This window comes from Rhinichthys klamathensis, unplaced genomic scaffold (genome assembly GCF_029890125.1).
Source record: "Rhinichthys klamathensis goyatoka isolate OS25496 unplaced genomic scaffold, OSU_Roscu_1.1 h1tg000087l_1, whole genome shotgun sequence".
Classification (NCBI taxonomy): Eukaryota; Metazoa; Chordata; class Actinopteri; order Cypriniformes; family Leuciscidae; genus Rhinichthys; species Rhinichthys klamathensis.
The window spans coordinates 2,694,529-2,715,909 of NW_026606627.1; the positions used below are offsets into that span (position 1 = coordinate 2,694,529).

Genomic DNA, 21,381 nt, shown 5'->3' on the forward strand with positions numbered 1-21,381 from the left:
TGTTTTTAATGGTAAAAATGCAGAACGTTTTCTGTTAGGGTTTAATATCTATAACTGTCTTCAAATGAAAACAGTAGGTGTGTGTGTGTGTCCTCAATTGTGAAAATGGCATGAAAATAAACAGCTGGGTTTTTTTTTTATATGTAAAAATGCATTTTTTTTAAAAGTGTTCTGTTAGGTTTAGGATATAGGTTAGGGTTAGATTATAATATGTATAACTGTCTTCATATAAAAGCAATAGGTGTGTGTGTGTGTGTGTGTGTGTGTGTGTGTGTGTGTGTGTGTGTGGCAGCAGTAGAGTGATTGTTAGATCATGTCCTCTGGGGGCGGAGTCAGTGACACTGATGTGGGAGGAGACAGTGGGCGGGGCCAAAGTGCCTTCAACAAGTCAGACAAACATGCTCAGTTAGTCAGTCAATCTCAGGCACTCGCAGGAGAAGTCATTACCATCTGGACTAGCAGTGGGACGAGACCGGAGAACTGAGCTGCACCTGTCCCACACACACACACACACTCACTCAGGGGAGAGATCACACACAGCCTCTATGTGTGGCTGGGACCAGAGCGTCCTGGTAAGTGACATTTCTCTGAGCTTATTTCTGTGGCAAGACAAGAATGCGTTTTACATTACAATCAACTGTTTCTATTAGTTCATTAATTGAATGTTTACAGCTTGTTTAGAGGTTGTTAATTATATGCGGTGTGATTGTTTGTTGTGAGGCTTGTGAACTGTTTTATTGGGGCTTTAGTTATTTTTTTTGTTCTCGGCTATGAGAGTGATTTCTATTTATTTTAATTCATTTAAAACAATTCTTATCTTCTGTATTTACTGGCTGGATGCATATATATATATATATACATATATAATTTATTTAAACTAAATGTTTTTTAATGATTTCACCTAAAAGTAGTGTTTTAGATATAGTTTTATATGTTGTCTGTATATTTAGTGTGCACATCTGATTTCCATGTTTGTTAATGTTGAGTTTTTCAGTTTCACTATGAGTTTTGGTTCTCCAGCTGTCCTACGCGCAAGACTTTCTAACAAAAAAACAAAAGAAAACTGTTTTCTGATCTTCTCTTGTATAAAAAAGTACAAAATACTAGTATAATAGAAAAAGCTCAATATCCACGAATCAACTTTTTTACTTTAGAAGTTGCCGTCTGTTCTGAAACGTGAAATTTGACTAATTCAGTGAACTTTTTAATACAAATGATAGAACTGTGAACATTTGTAGTTTATAGGAACGAAAAAAGTTCACTTTTAAAAAACATGTTTAAACAGCATTGTCCGAGTTTTGGTGGAGAATTTGCCGTGTTTCGGCTTGAGTGTTGGTTGGAGATTGATTGAATCACTTTGCGTCCCAGTGGAAAAACATTTCTCCTCTTTTGTTTCTGTTTCTCTCACACACACACACACACACACACACACACATTCTCTGGGACGGATTGATGGTTCCTCTGATTCCACATTTAGCCACATTCAGAAGTAGACGGGACTTCCTTCCTCTGTTTTCCTCCATTTGTGACTATTTTTTCCCTCCGGGAAGAAAACAGGGAGCGGGAAGAGGAGCGAGGGATAGCTGATGGACAGAAGTGAAGAGTAGGACACTAGAGGAGAGATTGGGATCAGTTCAGCTCAGGATGTCTTTTATTTACTTTGAGGAGCACTTTAGCTTCTCTGTGTTGAAAGACAATTCGGTAACACTTTATGTATAAAACTTGAGTGGTAACACTTTGTGTATAATGCATTTTACAAGTTTTCATATTGCATTATATTTTTTCATAAATGGTTGTGAGCAAAGTTAAAATGCCTTATAATATTTGCAAACAATATGTGTTGTTTGTCGTGTGTTGTCATAGATTACGCTTTCTAGTATTGTAATATATTATAACTGTGGTTACAATTATTCATGAGACCATACAATGCATTATAAGGTTCATAATTAAATGCATTATATATATATAAAGGCTTTAACCCTCTGGTGCTCTTTGCGTAGAGAAATGACTGAATTTGTTTTTTTCAATGAAATGAATGTACTATATCTTAGTTTGATAATGTTTTTTATTTAATATTTAGTATTTTTAGGGGATTTTATGGAACTAAATTATATTTACGCTGTATTTATAATCCATTTATTCACTTTTTGAGCATAGACCTGAAAATGTAATGTCCAACTTAAACTGGTAAATCTTGAATGCTTTAAAGCCCAGACTGAAGTTTGATCTCTTCTCAGAGACGACGCTCGGCAGATTATTGCTGAAGTGAAAACAGTTTTAAAAAGTGAACGTAAAAAAAGTTACAGAATTTAATGTTTGAATGGCTGAACAGCACCAGAGGATGAAGTAAAGTGTTCCCAAAAAATCCTCCTCGTTAAACAACCGAGATCTAATTCAGGCAAAAACTAAATTTCAAATTCATTTCTTGCTATTAAAGAATATTTGTGCATCATAAATGTTTCATAGAAAAAGAGCATTGATGTAGTTCAACCTTTGCCCTTTAGCTAGATAATGTTTAGCTCTCACACACAGACACAAGTCAACACGTCTGACTCTGCCTGTTCCTCAGGCTGCTTCTCATCACAGCTCGGCAATGTTGACTACTGAGGGAGCACCCTACACCGCTGACAATGAGGAGCTCAAGATGGACGTGGAGGATGCAGACATGACAAAATGGACGGAGGAAGAGTTTGAGGAGAAATGCACGTACGTGGTGAAGGACCACACCTGGGAGGGTCCGGTGGAGAGCACACGGGCCGAGGCGTCCCTGCCCAGGAACCTGGCCTTCAAACACCCGGCGCACGCCACAGAGGTACGGCTCCGCACACACACTCACGGCACAGAGGTACGGCTCCGCACACACACTCACTGCTCCGTACACACACTCACGGCACAGAGGTACGGCTCCGCACACACACTCACGGCTCCGTACACACACTCACGGCTCCGTACACACACTCACGCCACAGAGGTACGGCTCCGCAACACACACTCACGGCTCCGTACACACACTCACGGCTCCGCACACACACTCACGCCACAGAGGTACGGCTCCGCACACACACTCACGGCTCCGTACACACACTCACGCCACAGAGGTACGGCTCCGTACACACACTCACGCCACAGAGGTACGGCTCCGCAACACACACTCACGCCACAGAGGTACGGCTCCGCAACGCACACTCACGCCACAGAGGTACGGCTCCGCAACACACACTCACGCCACAGAGGTACGGCTCCGCAACACACACTCACGGCACAGAGGTACGGCTCCGCAACACACACTCATGCCACAGAGGTACGGCTCCGCAACACACACTCACGCCACAGAGGTACGGCTCCGCAACGCACACTCACGCCACAGAGGTACGGCTCCGCAACACACACTCACGCCACAGAGGTACGGCTCCGTAACACACACTCACGCCACAGAGGTACGGCTCCGCAACACACACTCACGGCACAGAGGTACGGCTCCGCAACACACACTCATGCCACAGAGGTACGGCTCCGCAACACACACTCACGCCACAGAGGTACGGCTCCGCAACGCACACTCACGCCACAGAGGTACGGCTCCGTAACACACACTCACGCCACAGAGGTCCGGCTCCGCAACACACACTCACGCCACAGAGGTACGGCTCCGCAACACACACTCACGCCACAGAGGTACGGCTCCGCAACACACACTCACGCCACAGAGGTACGGCTCCGCAACACACACTCACGCCACAGAGGTACGGCTCCGCAACACACACTCACGCCACAGAGGTACGGCTCCGCAACACACACTCACGCCACAGAGGTACGGCTCCGCAACACACACTCACGCCACAGAGGTACGGCTCCGCAACACACACTCACGCCACAGAGGTACGGCTCCGCAACACACACTCACGCCACAGAGGTACGGCTCCGCAACACACACTCACGCCACAGAGGTACGGCTCCGCAACACACACTCACGCCACAGAGGTACGGCTCCGCAACACACACTCACGCCACAGAGGTACGGCTCCGCAACACACACTCACGCCACAGAGGTACGGCTCCGCAACACACACTCACGCCACAGAGGTACGGCTCCGCAACACACACTCACGCCACAGAGGTACGGCTCCGCAACACACACTCACGCCACAGAGGTACGGCTCCGCAACACACACTCACGCCACAGAGGTACGGCTCCGCAACACACACTCACGCCACAGAGGTACGGCTCCGCAACACACACTCACGCCCCAGAGGTACGGCTCCGCAACACACACTCACGCCACAGAGGTACGGCTCCGCACACACACTCACGCCACAGAGGTACGGCTCCGCAACACACACTCACGCCACAGAGGTACGGCTCCGCACACACACTCACGCCACAGAGGTACGGCTCCGCAACACACACTCACGCCACAGAGGTACGGCTCCGCAACGCACACTCACGCCACAGAGGTACGGCTCCGCAACGCACACTCACGCCACAGAGGTACGGCTCCGCAACACACACTCACGCCACAGAGGTACGGCTCCGCAACACACACTCACGCCCCAGAGGTACGGCTCCGCAACACACACTCACGCCACAGAGGTACGGCTCCGCACACACACTCACGCCACAGAGGTACGGCTCCGCAACACACACTCACGCCACAGAGGTACGGCTCCGCAACGCACACTCACGCCACAGAGGTACGGCTCCGCAACACACACTCACGCCACAGAGGTACGGCTCCGCACACACACTCACGCCACAGAGGTACGGCTCCGCACACACACTCACGCCACAGAGGTACGGCTCCGCAACGCACACTCACGCCACAGAGGTACGGCTCCGCAACACACACTCGCGCCACACTCCAGGCCTCCAGGCTTGCTTTCGGAAATCAGGCCACAACAAACCTGCTAATAACACAAGCAAACGGAGACAGCGTCACGTTATCAAACTGCAAGAGCTTTGAGTGGTTGTGATTTTTTGTTTGAACGGCATCTCCATAAAGCCACACCTACTGATCACACAACTGGTATTAATCTTCTTTATCTGCACTGTCAGAGAAAAAGAAAAAGAAAAACACTCCCTGTCTATGTCTGTGTGTGTGCTTAATAATTTCTAACTCGCATTGTCGCTCGGCTAACACAAACACCCATACATCAGCGCGCCGCATGACAAGCTCCTCGAGCACCGAGTGCAAAAGTTGAGAGGCGAGATCTCTTGCCATCTATCAAACAGGCTTTATCTGCACGTCTGTGTCCACCGCAATCCACAAACACACTACTTTCCACCTTTCCTGCGCTAATGACGGCTGACGCTTTCAATGGGATTAAGCCTCTTCTTTTCAAAGTGTTTGTAGATCAATAGGAACAGGGTTATGGATTTTTTCATCAATTGCTCTGTCTGTGTTATCTCTCCCTGTGAGCATGTACTTATGAGCTGATAAAGAGCTAGCCCTCTTTCCTCCAGAAACACCTGAGGTTCAAACAGGAGGAGTGAGTGAAGTCATGTGGGAGATTACGCTGATGAGAGACTGCGTTTAATGAGTGCTTGTAATCGCTCTTTAGAGTTGGGTGAGGAGGTGAAGCGAGGCGCATAGATCCACACAAATGTATTTAAAGTATCAAACTCGTACACTGGGAAAAAAAATAAAAATTGTGATTTTAACGATAAAAGACCGTACTATATACGGTGAATAACTTTTTTTGGACGTGAAAAAGAACAATTTACAGTGAAAAACCTTCACATTTTTGGTAAAATAACTGTTTCTTCGTCGTTTTTTCTAATCAGTTATTTACATTAGGGTTGTATGTTACATTTAATGTTGTTAAATTCATGTTTATTGCATTTTTAAATTTCATGTCATTTGTGTTCCCATGATGGTGTTTAGTGTGTGTGTGAATGACACTGTGTGGCTTGTGATGAGCTTTGGTTGATCATGTGACTCATCTCCGCTGTGATTGGTGGATGTCAGTGTATTACAATGGTACAAAACAGATATTAGTACTTCAATAGGTCAGTAAATTAACATTATATCAGTTCATGAAATACGGTTATTTACAGTAAATTTAAGTTAAGTCTGTAAAACCTAAAATGTTGCTACCGTATTTCTGGCAACCATTTTACTACTGTAAATTTATCGGATTTTTTTTTTTGAAACTTGGAAAGCCTACTCTAATAGGCTTTATTCATATATCGCACCTGTATGATTGGGTGTTGTGTAGAGAGCCTAAGCTCTGGCGCTCTCGTCAGAAGTGTCTGTGCGGTTCATCAGAGGTGAAGCGGGACAAACGAGTCGTCTCTCTCAGCCTCAGGACACAACCTTGATGACCTTTCACATCCCGTGGCTGTCGGGAGAGGTGACGGCTGAAGAGACGCACGGCTCTGTGTCTTTCAAGTGCGCACATCTGGCTGACTGCCAATTAATTACCCCTCTTTCTCTCTCTCTCACACACACACAGAAACACACTAATGTAATGATGCTAGCAATGAATCAGAAAATGATTTGAACGTGATCCTGAGATACTGTACTGTTAAGGTCATCTACCTCTTTCTCAACCACCTGTTTTCCTGCTATTTTTTGACCAGGTTATTGGTGTAGTAAGCAGAGATATATAACTCAACCTCTGGGTTGTTATGTCTGACCCAAGATCTGGGTAAAACAAGAAAACTACCCAAACACTGGGTTGTTACGTCTGACCCCAGAGCTGGGTAACACAAAAACTACCAAACCTACTGAAAAATAACCTAAAAAATTACCCAAAAGGCTCAACCCAGGATTTGGGTAGAAAAAACAATCCAAGGTTTTTTTTAGAGTGTAAGGTCATCAACCTCTTTCTTAACCACCTGTTTTCCTTCTTTTGTTTTTGACCAGGTCATTGGTGTAGTAAGCAGAGAATACATCCCCAAAGGCACACGCTTCGGCCCCCTTGTGGGAGAAAGTTACACTGCAGAAAATGTCCCCAAAGATGCCAACAGGAAGTACTTCTGGCGGGTGAGTTGTTTTGTTTCAGAAGCTTTCAATAAAAGTAGGAGCGGACAAGTGAAAAAAAATACCGGGTCACTTCCTGTTCCACTGACTGACTTCCTGCGTGACATCATGGGCTGGATGGCTATAGAAGCAGTGAGTTTGTATTCTCAGAGCGAACAGAAACTGCTGAGTAAAGATCTGCTGTTTTGGGAAGTGCACTGACTGAGAGTGCAGCGATTCGTTCATCTTTATTTGACTGTGCAGTGTGTGGGACCGGAAGTGCTGAATGACTCTTCAGTTCTGCTGCTGTAAATATACGTCTTTCTTAAGCTCGACGGATCGTCCGTGTCACTGTAGCGTTTGATCAATGAATGAAGTCAGCATCACAGTTGTTGTGCCACTACCATTCCCCTCACTCATCTGTGAGAAGCAGCCGTCATCACGGAGAAACTTCAACCTTTATTTATTTTTATAGCACATTTAATAGCAACGTTGTTGCCCAAAGTGCTTCACAGTTATAATTAAAACATAGATGTATATAAAAACATTTACCAAGCCTAGCAAATGAAGGCATGACTACACACTCTTAGACACACAACTGTATAGTGAGATTAGTATAGAGAGAAAAAACAATATAAAAATAAGTTATTTCTTCAATGAACAGAATACCCTTAACTAAAAGCTAAGTTTAAAAGCTACGTTTTCAACTGAGGCTTAAAAATCTCTATTGTTTGAGCTTGCCAGATATGAAGGGGAAGACTGTTCCACAACTGAAAAATCTCGGTCACCCTTTGACGACTTCTTAGAATAAGGGACAGCCAGCATAAATTGGTTCGTTGGTCTTAATGTCCTACCTGACATGTAAAACCCCAAAAGGTCAGCAATGTAATTTGGGGACATGTTATGCATTCTTTCCTTACTGTCAGAAAGTGTGAAGTCACCCCGCTCTAGTCTTATTTTCTGTCACTTCTCTATTGCTGCCAAATCTAAGATCCCCAAGCGGAACAACTCTGGTCTTTACCCACTAGAAACAGCATTGATATCACTCTTTCCTCAGTTACTGTCAGTCCTTCACCGTATGCTGCGAGCCAGGTGATTACACAGTCACTGGTGAGAGCTTTTCAAGCAGAAGAGGAAGAACAGTGTTGACGTTTCAGAGGGAAACCTTGTTTGTGACGTCTGAAAGTGTTCCTGGAACTTGCAAGCGTAGTGTAAACCTCATACTGAGACAGGCATCCCCCCTAACAAACTTCAGACGAGACCTAGGACTGTTGAAGAGACTGTGAATATTAGTGCGGGGGTGTTTGCTGACTCACTGTGTGACTTTATAAGAGCAAATCCCACTCATTTGTTTCATAGACATGAGAAGCAGACTGGGGGACTTGAGAACAGAACATTTTAATCGCGTCTGATCTTAATTTGAAACTTCTTTACGTTTTGCAGATATACTCAAATGGAGAGTTCCGTCATTTTGTGGACGGACTGGACGAGGAGAAGAGTAACTGGATGCGTTATGTGAATCCAGCTCATTCCCAGCAGGAGCAGAACCTTGCCGCCTGCCAAAACGGGATGAGCATCTATTTCTACACCGTCAAGGCCATTCCTGCAGACCAGGAGCTTCTGGTGTGGTACTGCCCCGAGTTTGCCCGCCGCCTCAACTACCCTGCCTCCGGAGAGATTATGATGCAAAAACTCAGTAAGTTCACGCAAACAACTTCTCTTTGTTTGTCCTGGGGTCTCATTTATAACTGTTGCGTCACACAAAACAGGCCCTGAAAGAGGCGTACGCCACTTCACACACATAAGTTGTGATTTATAAAAACAAACTTGACGGATTTTTTTTTTGCAAACTTTGATCGATGCATACGAACATTATGGAGACGGGGCAGTTTAACGTCACTGATGATGATCTGAGGTACTGATTAAGGAAAACCACTTTAATATTCATTATGAGTCCTAATCATAAATACAGTGCATGTTCACAATAACAGTTTAAATACATAAAAGAATGATTAAAACTATCTAAAATAAATATTTAGATTAAATATGCCATTCTCATTAATGGAGTTAAGCACTTAAATTACATTTCCGGGAAGTTACAACATTTTATAAATAGGAATATTTGGAGTGGATGTGATGCTTTTGAACACTTTTCCCGTGGCATGCTGTGTTTTAATGTTTTAACTACAGCGAAGATTGCTTAGCGCATGATAATAATAGCAGAACTCATGGTCTGAGGAAATATTTTCACGCAAATAATGATCAATTATGCACAATAAGGCCTTTCTGTTTCCATTCAAAATATTGTTTATTTATTTAAAAGCAATGTAATGTGATGCACATCCGTATCTCATATTTTCCTAATGTCTTGTACCGTTAAACATGGTCTCACATGGATGAATATGCATTTGATATGCAAATGATAGGATCTGCATAGTAAAACCAGGCGTTGTCAGCTCATATATGGTTATTTCGAGGTGGAGACGCATGTGCACAATCTCCCTCTGACTGGGGTTTATGAAGGGGATTTTGCGCAGGTTCTGGCGTTCGCACGCTTTTTTAAGTCTAAATATTTTTAGACTTAAAAACTTACCATTTTTGCCTTCCGGGCGCACATACACTTTTAGTAAAGATCCTATGCATTTTATAGATGAGACCCCTGCTTCCTCGTTATCTCAGTTTAAGTCAAGGAAAACATGCCTTCCCACTTTAGAGATAGACCATTGTGCAAACACACCAGCGTCTTCTCTTTCATCTGCGTTAGGATCGGAATTCTTTGAACCACTCGATTTCTCTGCTTTCTTCTCCAACAATGTTTTCCTTCAGACTAATTACAAAGAATAGGAGTGTAATGTTCCAGCCATTGGTGTTTGAGGATGTTCTTTAAACATGAAAGTGCAGGCTAAGGTTTGTTTTGCCCAACATAATAAACCGACAATAAAAGTCCTCAAAGCTGAAAGGACGAGACAGAAGAAAAGATTGATACGGAGGACAGGGGGAGATTATAGTTAGGTGAACAGGCCAGTCAGTGTGACTCCTCTCCCCAGAGTCATGCGCATACCCTGGGGCCACTGGATGTAGCCGACCCCTTGAGCTCAACACACACACACACACACATAGACAAGTCTGTAATTACACCTACTCCCTCATACCTGCAGCCTGAAGAGGGAATAATAGCCCCTGGATCTCAAAGCTGAACAGCAGTGAAACCTAGTGTGACTCAGTCTTACAGAACGGGGTGATATGACTGACACAACCTCCCACATGAAACTGATTTAGACGTTGACTTTCTATTTCACTGGCCTGTCTGGTGTAAAACGACAGCACATTCAGCCAACGTGTATCTTAAGTGCCTTCATTCCTACCATCCTGCCTCAGGAGGTGTGGGAGGAACTTTTTCATTTGCTTGCCACTTTAAGAGTAAGGAGAGGCTAGTAAGAGCGTGCGCAAGAGAAGAAAAAAACATCTCCATTGACTAGTTGAACTTCCTGGCGGCAGGGCTGTGCTGACAGATTGATATCTCTGTGATCGCCGGCTGTTTGTTTTTGGCAAGCTCTCTAGGGAGGAACAGAACTGGTGCTATCTGTGGAAGAGAGGTGGGAGGGGAGAACTGATAACCTCTCGGTTTGTTTACACGTAGCTGCCGGGACAGAAGGATAGGGGAGTAGAGAGTACGGTACATCTTTTAAGGGATGCATACAGTCATATTCACACTTTAATTCTACACAATTAACCCTGTGAATGTTCAGTGGACAGGAAGCAGGAAGTTATTTAATTGTTTACATCCTTTTAAAGGAGATAAGTATTTAAGACGTATGGGAAAGTACTTTTCTAATTAGCTTTCCACCTTTCATTAAATGTGGGTGTGTGGAAGAGTCCGGGTGGTTTATAATGGGTCTATTTAGCCCAAACATTTTGACTCCTCATCTGATTTTTTTTTTATGTGAATTCTGTGCAAGCTTTTAAGTTTGAGGTTGTGCAGAAATTTGGGAGCTCATGAAAGATCGATCACTAAATAATATCCAGTCTCTGTAGACTCTACAAGGGAGAGATCTAGACATGTAGATCCCTATTAGCAGGACGCCATCCGTCCCCCCACACCCACTCAGTGAACCCCATTAGATAGTATCAGTGCATCCATCCCACCCTGACCGGGGCGCTGTCAGCCTCACATCCTGTAGACCCTAACACCAGACAATTTGTCAAACTGTCACACTAAGTGAACCACTGGGGTGCTTTGTTGAAATTTGGTTTAAGAAGAGCTATGTGCTCTGGGACAATGGAGCTGCTGTGTCCCTCAAAATAACCATAACTGGATTGGATGTGCTTGTTTCTCAATCTCGTTTACAAGTAATATGTGTAAAACATAACACAAAGTAGAGTTACATTTTTAAAAATGTCAGAATTGACTTGGTACAGAAGTCGGTATTTTTTGCTAACTATAACACAAAGAGATATGTGAATTTGTGAGAAAATTATTGACATTGTTTTATTGTGTGTGAACAGAGCAGAGCCTGATTGAAGCCAAGCAGCAAGCGACCGAAGTCAAGCACCCGGTGAAAAGAGAGCACAGCGTTTCAGAGATCTTGAAAGATGTTCTGCAAGAACCCAGCAGACCTCTTCCCACCCGTCCTCGTTGCCCAAACACCCCAGACCGACCTCTTTACCCCAGTCCTGTCTATCCGCTCCGCCCTTCCCTAAACGAGGACTTTTTAAAGAGCACCACAGTGTTTGGCCACCCGACACGCTCCCACAGACAATGTTCAGCGACGCCCAGCCCTTCCGCACACAGCAGTCCCGAGAGAAGTCCAGAAAGCAGTCCTGCACCAGCATCCCTTGAGCCACGAGACACTCTTCTCTCCTTCTCTCCAGCACTGTACAGTCGAGGCCTGAACCACTACCATGGCTACTCACCGGCCGGCCCAATGCCATTCTACCCGAACCCGCACTACTCACGCTACCTCATGCCCCACTACCCTGTTAGTAGTTTGAGTGGGCCACCAACCCTAGGGGGTATGTTTCCACACATGTACCCGTTTTACAGCAGCCTGATCCCCCCTCATGTACCCTTCCCACCTGGGATGCTTCCATCCGAGGGCGGTCGACAATTCCTGCTTCCCCCTGACTCTCCGGCTCACAGGGATCTCCTTCTCCCAGCGGCCACCAGTGCCTTTTCCGCAGCCACTTCTCTGAAAGACAAACCCATCATCCACGGGCACGGGCACCACTACGCCCCTGCCGGCGGGTCTCCAACAGCCGGTTCGGGAGCCTCTACGGGACGCGTTCCTACCAAGCCTACCTCAGCCATTCTGAGCACCAGCCGCACAGAGGACGAGGCCATCAATCTCAGCAAGATGAAACGAGGCTCCGCAGGCTACAAAAGTCTCGATTATCCACTTAAGAAGCAGAACGGGAAGATCAAGTACGAGTGCAATGTTTGCACCAAGACTTTCGGTCAACTTTCCAATCTCAAGGTAAGCAAGAGAACTGTCTCTCTGTGTGCTATATTTGAAATACTCCTCGTAGTGCCTAGTAGGGTTGTGTATCATGTAAATTTTAACAATTCGATTGCGATTCTTATAGATTCCTAATTTCGATTCCAATAAGGTATAAAAAAAAAACTTTGATATCATTCACATTTAGTCTTATTGCAAAACATTTCATTTTAGCTGAAGATCATGAACAAAAATCAACAGGCTAAAGAAGACACTTTGCCTGTAGTTTAAAAATACCATAGAAACACAACTAGCCTAACTAATATAAATTTCAAGCATTATTAAAGACAAGTAAACACAGGAATCGAAATCTTATTTTTATAACAAGTATCCGATTCCTGACCTCAAGTATTTGATTCCAGAATTGGGTTTCAATTTGATTCGATTCCCAACCCTAGTGCCTATCTAACCTATCTTTATTTTCAGGTTCACCTGCGTGTCCATAGTGGTGAACGACCCTTTAAGTGTCAGACCTGTAATAAAGGTTTCACCCAGCTGGCTCATCTGCAGAAACACTTTCTGGTGCACACCGGAGAGAAACCCCACGAGTGCCAGGTAAAATAAACATAATATGTAATATAATGTACAGTCAAACCAAAAAATTATTCAGACACTTTGAGCTGATCATGTTTTGCTGAAGTGTGTTTTCTGTAATTGCTAATGCTCTTTTTACACACAGACTGAACAACATAACGCATTGCTTGGTAATTGGTTGAGTTAAACTGGTATTATGTAATTGTGTAGTTAAATTTAACAGCTGACAGATATTCAACATAATTCATGTGTGAGAGTCTAACAGAAGGACGGACAAAACCAGTGAAATATCCACTGATCTGAGAACTCTGAGTTCTGCTCATATTTATTACCATTTTCTAAACAATGGTGAATAAACTGTGATAATGTGAGAAATGTTGAAGGTGTCTGAATAAATTTAGTTTTGACCAAGTTCTCAGCACAGATGAGAGCGAGATCCTAAAACTCTGCTTTGACCTTCACAGGTGTGTCACAAGCGTTTCAGCAGCACGAGCAACTTGAAAACACATTTGCGGTTGCATTCTGGGGAAAAGCCCTACCAGTGCAAGATCTGCCCAGCCAAGTTTACACAGTTCGTCCACCTCAAGCTGCACAAACGGCTACACACACGAGAGCGTCCGCACCAATGCCCGCACTGCCACCGCAACTACATCCACCTAAACAGTCTCCGGCTCCATCTCAAAGGCTATTGCCTAGCGCTCATCCCTCCTCCCAGCTGCAGCCTGGACGAACTCAACCGCGTCAACGAGGAGATCGAACGCTTCGACATCAGCGATAATGCAGACCGGCTGGAAGAGATGGAGGGGTTTGACGTGGACGGCATGGTGGAGAAACAGATCTTTGGTTTGCTCTGGCAAGAGATGGATTTTAAGGCGTCGTATCACACGGTTAGCACAAGCGGAGACCGGCACCCGTCGACACCGTATCGTCTGAGCGAACATGGAAGTGAGGCGTCGGTCATTAAGGTTCATTGCAGCAGCCCTATTCAACTCCTACCCATCACGGTTAAAAAGGAGACAGAGGAGGCCATGGAAACCTAGCCGACGAGACGCTTTGGACAAGAATGCACAATTCTTCTCAAAGAATCAGGCCTTTAAAGGGATAGTTCACCCAAAAATGAAAATTAGCCCATGATTTACTCACTCTCGAGCCATCCTAGGTGTATATGACATTCTCATAAAGTGTTACTCTTGTGGCGTAAGTCGACTTAGGCGTGGGCCGGAAGCTAGTTATTTTAGTCGATAAAGTTTTAAATATGGATCACTGCCATTATAAAGCTTGGACGAGCCAGGACATTTTTTAATAGAACTCAAATTGTGTTCGTCTGAAAGAAAAATGTCATATACACCTAGGATGACTTGAGGGAGAGTAAATCATGGGCTAATTTTCATTTTTGGGTGAACTATCCCTTTAAGTTCAGGGACTTCAGTACTCAGGGCTAACAGACATTGATCCAGTCCATCAGTGCTCCAGTATGTCCTACACAAATGATAAAGACAATCATATCTTTTTTTATTATTATTATTATTATTTGCTCTTCTTGGTGTTCATTTTAAGTTTGTTACGTAATCTATTTAATTTATTGTTCAACGCGTCATTCTTCACAACCAATACGATGTTTACAATGACTCATTGTAATTTACTGTTTTATATATTTTCTTCTGCTATCTTCTTTTTTGCGGATGGTTACTGTAAATAGTGTCCCGGTTGACTGTGATTTCATGCGCGACTGCAAAGAGCTTCCCACATTCAGGTTGATTTTGTAATGTGGGCTGAAGTCAGAGGAAGGCTTTTTTTAACTCTAGGAAAGGTTACATATCTGTGTACGTGTTTTACATAACATGTATTCTCTTAATGTTGAGCTCTACACAATATAATGAATGCAAAAAGGGCATATTATATATTAACAACTGTTACCTCAGATGTGGGAGTGTGTGTGCGTGTGTGTGCTTGTATTGAGAGCTATATGTGATGTTTTGTCGCAGTGTGCAGTTCTGCATGTGGTCCACAGAACGCAGTCTGTCACACAGGCTGTGAGGTCGACACTGCTTTTTCTTCCTTATGTGTGGCACATCACTGAAACCAAAAACGATAAAGAAACGAGAATGTGTGAACGATAACCAAAGTGAACTCTTCAGAGATGTGCGGACGCAGTGTGAGCTGCTGCGACTGTCTGTTCTGAGGTCAGTGGTGGCGATCACCTCGGCCTTTGTATGCACTGGCTCTTCGTCTTTCTTCTTATGTTTGTACTTTTCCCTTTGTTTTTAATATGATTCTGTCCAGCGATATTAGCAGGAGCAATGTGCTGTGAGGTAGTAGTAGTATCTCATAGTCCCTAAAGTATGACCAAAGTCTACACCTCATCTTCAGCTTTAAATTAAAGAAAAAGACTGTCTTTGTTTACATACTGGTTTACGTAGCTATTTAAGTACAGCTTTGACAAAATGTAAATTATAATATAAATCTTCACTGATCTAATGCATTTTTGTCACTTGTGTGCTCTTTCATTATATATAGGGTAAAAGGTTTGATTTTATTCTCCTCTAAACCACACGTGGCACTAAAACTGACCGCTCACTTTCATAAACATCCGCGTGAAACTGGAAAATGTGTCTGATTCTTGACGCAAAGTTGATTCTGAGACAAATGTCTTCTGGTGGAGCCACTAAAGGGATAGTGATGAAAAAAATTACCTCAAATATGTCAAATGTTTTGGTTTCTCCCGGGAAACTTAGCAAAATCTTTGCGAGCGAACGTGGGAATGCAAAACTTTAGTGAGAAACGGCAAAAGCATTGAGATATATTTCTTCAATTAAAAAAACGCTTGGCATTCTATCGGATCTGTTATTTTTAACCCTTAAAGAGTTTATGCATTATGATGACTTTTGTTTTTCAGATAAAAACAATGTTCAAAAGTGCACAAAATTTAAAAACAGCCATAAATAAATTCAATTTAGAAACTACAAATCTGCATGAAACTGGAAAATGTGGCTGATTCTTGATGTAAAGTGGATTCTGAGAGAAAGGTCTAAGATGGAGCCTCTAAAGGGATAGTAGTGATGAACAAAAAGTTTGCAAAATCTTTGCAAGCGAATGCAGTTTCTCAGGGAACGCAAAACTTTAGTGAGAAAAGGCAAAAGTATTGAGATATATTTCTTCAGTTAAAAAAAATATTCAGATCTGTTATTTTTAACCCTTAAAGTCAAAGCGTTTTGCATCATGATGACTTTTGTTTTTCAGATAAAAAACAAATGTGCAAAAAATGCATTAAATACAGCAGAAAAACAGCCAAAAATAAATTCAATTTAGAAACTATATAAGAGATCTGATTCTTAGGTGCTTCAAAATACAGCAAACTACCGTTACCAGTGCATTAAAAGCTATAGCGAGCAGCTCCGGGGTAAAAGTTAGCAACCCCACAATTACGAGATGCTTCATACACATTTCCCATGAAGAGATCCATGACTCAACAGACTGAAGAATCCGCCGATGTGTCAAACTCCACAGAAATCGTGACACTGTTATAATGCCACCACAACAGGCCTATAAACACATCCCACTATCCCACTATAATAATGAAATGCATATGAATGCAAGACAATTACTATCATTGCACAAAAACATCAAAATCTTGTGTACAGTATTGTGACCACAACGGGGACTTTTATGCACTATCTGGGGTGCCATCCCACTAAACTATGAGATCTCATTAGTCTAAAATCCTAATAACTTAAGTTAAAGTAAGTTAAAAATATGAGCTAGGAGTTCAGAGGTCCAATTCAAGATGTTCTTATTTTTAATGAAAATCTGTCCGAACTTCATTTCCTGAAGCAGCCGAAACACTTCAAACCAAACAAGACAAAACCTCCAAGGACCAGTACAAATGTTCTCTACATTTGTATTAGTCTTTGGATGTTTTTGGGGGGGTTTGGTTTGAAGTGTTTAGGTCAAATGCTGATCAAATGTTCGCAGTGAAACTCGTCAGAACTGAAAGTCTAGACGGTTTGTGACTGTTAAACAGATGTGGCAACACACGCTCTTCCTAATCCAGTTCTCAGAACACTGACTACATCAACTGGAATCCCTTCCAGCTCTTCCAAAAACTGTACATTTATAGGTCCCATGTGAGCATGTGGATTATACTTGATAATTGGCTTTCACCGTTTCCCGCTGTGATGATGATGATGATGATGATGATGAAGAAGATGTCTGAATCACTGACGCTAAGGGGGGAAAGTTGCAGAAACAATTGTGTTCTCAGAACAGTGAATGGACAGAACAGCAAATCTGAATCTACCGATATGGTCCTATTGTTTAACCGAATATAAACATAGGCTAAGTCACAGGTCATTGGAAAAACACACCTCTATCTACATTTTTACCTTTACACAGGCAAATCATTGGTAAATAAATACTTAATCTCACACGGTTACTGCACAATACAATGTTATTGCTCTGACATTACCACAGTGCATGATTTGTAAACCCCCAGGCCTGTATGCTCGTGTGTATCGTGTTCTGTATTCGCTCACCTGAGACTGAGATACAGCAGTGCACACTCGAGGAGTCCAAACACAGCGATAACAGGAGATGCCAGTTCAAACCACATGGCTTTAGCTAATGCATTTCATCCTTCATCTCACGTTTGCTTCTGTTCGAGTCCATCGGAGCTAAAGGCGTTTTTGACTTTATTCTCTTGTAAATCACTATGGCACAGTAAATCCAGCTCAGCGCTTTCCTTAACCGCGAAATGATGATGCTCGTGGAAATTTGGCGCGATCGCGGACAGCAAAAAGCTCCCGTTAAATAGTTAATAATTAATATTACATTATATTAAAGCGGCAGACGAGCACGCGCTTAGAATAAACAGAACGATATCGCTGGTGTGGACGCTAATATAGTTTATAGTTATTATCTTTATCGTTCTTGGTGTGAACGGGCCTTAAAGGCACATTAACATGATAATAAACCGCTGGCTGACTTTTCCATTCGTTGACATCATCATGGTTAGATTCAAATGGTATATTAAGTTGGGTGTCCACCTGAGATAATAACCATATTTATAAGGAAATCATCATAATTAATAATATTAGAAAATATATGATAGTAGGCTTATGGTTAGGTTATGTTTGGTCAAGGTGCTGCTCTATTCTCAAACGAGGTAAAGCATTAACCCTTTAACAATATATCGGACATTTCATTTCTGAGCCGCGCAATGCGTACAACAACAAACGTGACATCAGTGAACTTGCTTAAGCTGCATGGACTATTTAAACCCGGCGAGTGCTGTTAGATCAGCATTAAATAACTATCTCAACTGGTAAATTACAGATATAAGAGTAAAAAATAATATCAGATTTGTTAAATTTTAAATAAACACAAATAAAACATTTATTTTTGCTATGGTTAAATAAATGTTCAGTGATATCTTCCAAAGATTTTTAATTCTGGTGTATTTTTTTCACTATATATAGTGTTGATATGGCAACTAGTAAATACACTAAGTGTCGTCATCCTAGCATGTGTGCAAGTATTTAAACTAGTGTGACAACTAGAGCTGCGTTAGTGTGTGCCCGCTCACTCCTACTGAGGAAACAAATGAAGGAAACAGGAAAAAGGAAGGAAAGAGGACGAAGTGAATCAAAGTATAAAATCCTTAGAAAAATAAATGAAAGAAAATGGAAAGGAAACACAAACTGAAAGAATGATGTCATCGTCGTCATGAGCCAGACCCCGGGGTCCCTCAGCACCTGTCCATTAGGGCCCGGGTTAATGACAGGTCTGAGGAAGATGAGAAGAGAGAGTTGTGTGTGTTCCTCAGGATCCTCCTCTCCTCTCTCAGCTCCAGGTGTTCCCATCCGACAGAGGGAAAGTTGTCTTCGGACACCTCGTATAACTCAACAGAGTTATGGCCTTGAGTTTTACTGTTATATCCCAATCAGCCGGTGCAGGGAGTGCAGGACACGAGAGTAATGTGCATACAGACCCATACGAGAGACATGAACCTCATTAACTGCACTTCAAAGAGAGTCAGGACTGAAGCCACTTCCCATGGAGGAAACCACGAGATGCAGGACATGAAGACATGAGTTTAAAGAAGAAAAGCAGTTTTTACTGCTCTTACGACAGAACTAATGTCTGAGGAGAATGACAGAGGAGTAGAGTGGCTCCTGTGATCTTTAAGTGACGGGTTTACAGGAATCAGTGAGTCTCGGACAGCTCTTTATTTAATGAACACATGAAGAGAACTGGGCTTCACTTTGATGTTCTCTACGCCTCCCACCCGTCTTCCTGTGCGAAGACCACTCACACACACACACACACACGTCCAAATGGTCCGGAAAAAAAAAAAGTCACACTTGTTCTGTTTCATGGTCAAAAATTCAAATGAGAGTTTCCTCTAGAGGAAGCGTGTGGAACTGCAGCCGAACACACACTCACTGAACGCTCGTTTACTGAGAGATCAGCTCACAAGCGGAACACACACTTGTTTAGCTTTGATTTTCTCACAGTTTTAGAGTAAAACATTTTTGTGAGAATATCTTTCATGTAAAAATTTAAAACAGTATTTTTCACATTTTTCATAACAAACATAAAATTCTGTAAAAAAAAATGAAGTTCACTTTTTTTAAAAATTTAAGTTCACTTTTTTCACTTCTGTGATTTAAAGCATTCAAGATTTACCAGTTTAAGTTGGAAATTAAATTTTCAGGTCTATGCTCAAAAAGTGAATAAATGGATTATAAATACAGCGAAAATTTAATTGAGTTCCATAAAATTCCCCCAAAATACAAAATATTAAATAAAAAACATTATCGAGCTAAATATGAAATATGGGTATCGTATTACAAATAAAGGTTCTTTATAGGAATCAATGAACGTCTTTAACATCTATGAACTCTTTCTATTGCACAAAACGTTCTTTATAGTGGAAAAATGTTCTATAGATTTTTTTAAATATTCTTCACAGTAAGAAAAAAAACAGTTTCTTTTAAAAAGGGTTGATTATAACGGAGAATCACTGTAGAGTTAACGGAGGTTACGCTTCTCAGCGGCTGCAGAGCTCAGGCATCTCCTACAGTTGAGATAAAACTGAAGTAGAAATGATCTTGTCTTGTGTATTGTAACACACATCTCCGTGAAACATGATTAAACAGGACCAAACGTATGGCGGCGTTCAGACGGAGGCAGATCTGAAGGAGAGTTTGCTGTCGACTCGGGTTTAAAGATTATTGGAGTCCGTCGTTTCACCAGAAGATTATTATTATTATGATACTTTAACAATAAAATGCTTTTTTTTAAAGGAGACAAGAAAGGATGAATTGTTCATAAGACCAATAACATACATTTGGTTAATTTGAACATATAGTCAAACCAAAATGTATTCAGACACTGTTAACATTTCTCACATTATCTCAGTTTATTCGCTATAGTTCAGAAAAATGGTGATAAATATGAGCAGAACTCAGAGTTCTCAGATCAGTGGATATTTGACTGGTTTTGTCCGTCCTTCTGTTAGACTCTCACACATGAATTATGTTGAATATCTGTCAGCTGTTAAATTTAACTACACAATTAGATAATACCAGTTTAGCTCAACCAGTGACCAAGCAATGCTTCATGTTGTTCAGTCTGTGTGTAAAAAGAGCATTAGCAATTACAGAAAACACACTGAAGAAAAAAAACATGATCAGCTCAAAGTGACTGAATACTTTCTTGTCCCAGATGTGTTTAAATGTGGTAGTCTCTGTGTGAAGAATATTTGGGTGTAATATGTCACGGTTTACTTTATTCTGCTCTCCTCACTTACATAACTGAACTATAGTGTCCTGCACACACTAGTGAAACATATCAAAAATTATATCTGGTGTCTGAATCATTTTTGGTTTGACTGTCACACACTGAGATCATGTGAAGATAACTCACTACTGTTTGAAATGTTCATCATGGATGTTGCACTTAATATCTCATGCGAGTCTTAGCGTGTGAATAGAGTTTCTCTGAAACGATTTCTGAGATCCTGTGAGAGAGATATGATTAATAAACACAGAAACACTTCATAGCTATAAAATAGTTTTAATTCAATGCATTTTAAATGAATCTAGCAAAGACAGAAAAGCAATCACACACATTTGAACTGTTTTGATTTAACCGTGTTATTAGCAGAGACGGGTTGCACATCTTTATTTCAGTGATTATGCGAGGAATGATCTAAACATCTGAGAGTGTGTACACAAACGCCTCTGTGTGTAGAAGAGTCTGCCGAGAAGTGGCGTGAGCTCTGCGGTGTGTGTGTGTGTGTCGCTCCGGGGAAAACACTCACCGATTCCTACACACCAATAATGAGAGTCAGCTGTGTGTCGTCTACAGTCCCACATCCCACACACACA

The 21,381-nt window shown here is 42.3% G+C and overlaps 1 protein-coding gene across 1 annotated transcript; it reads left to right on the forward strand.

Moving 5' to 3' along the window:
- Positions 1-400: 400 nt before the first annotated feature.
- prdm1a (PR domain containing 1a, with ZNF domain) lies at positions 401-14,131 on the forward strand. Its single transcript, XM_056251645.1, has 7 exons — positions 401-572; positions 2,570-2,812; positions 6,867-6,986; positions 8,406-8,658; positions 11,469-12,436; positions 12,884-13,012; positions 13,456-14,131. Exons 1-7 carry the CDS (start codon positions 546-548, stop codon positions 14,029-14,031), a joined length of 2,316 nt encoding a protein of 771 aa, XP_056107620.1. The 5' UTR covers positions 401-545; the 3' UTR covers positions 14,032-14,131.
- Positions 14,132-21,381: the final 7,250 nt, after the last annotated feature.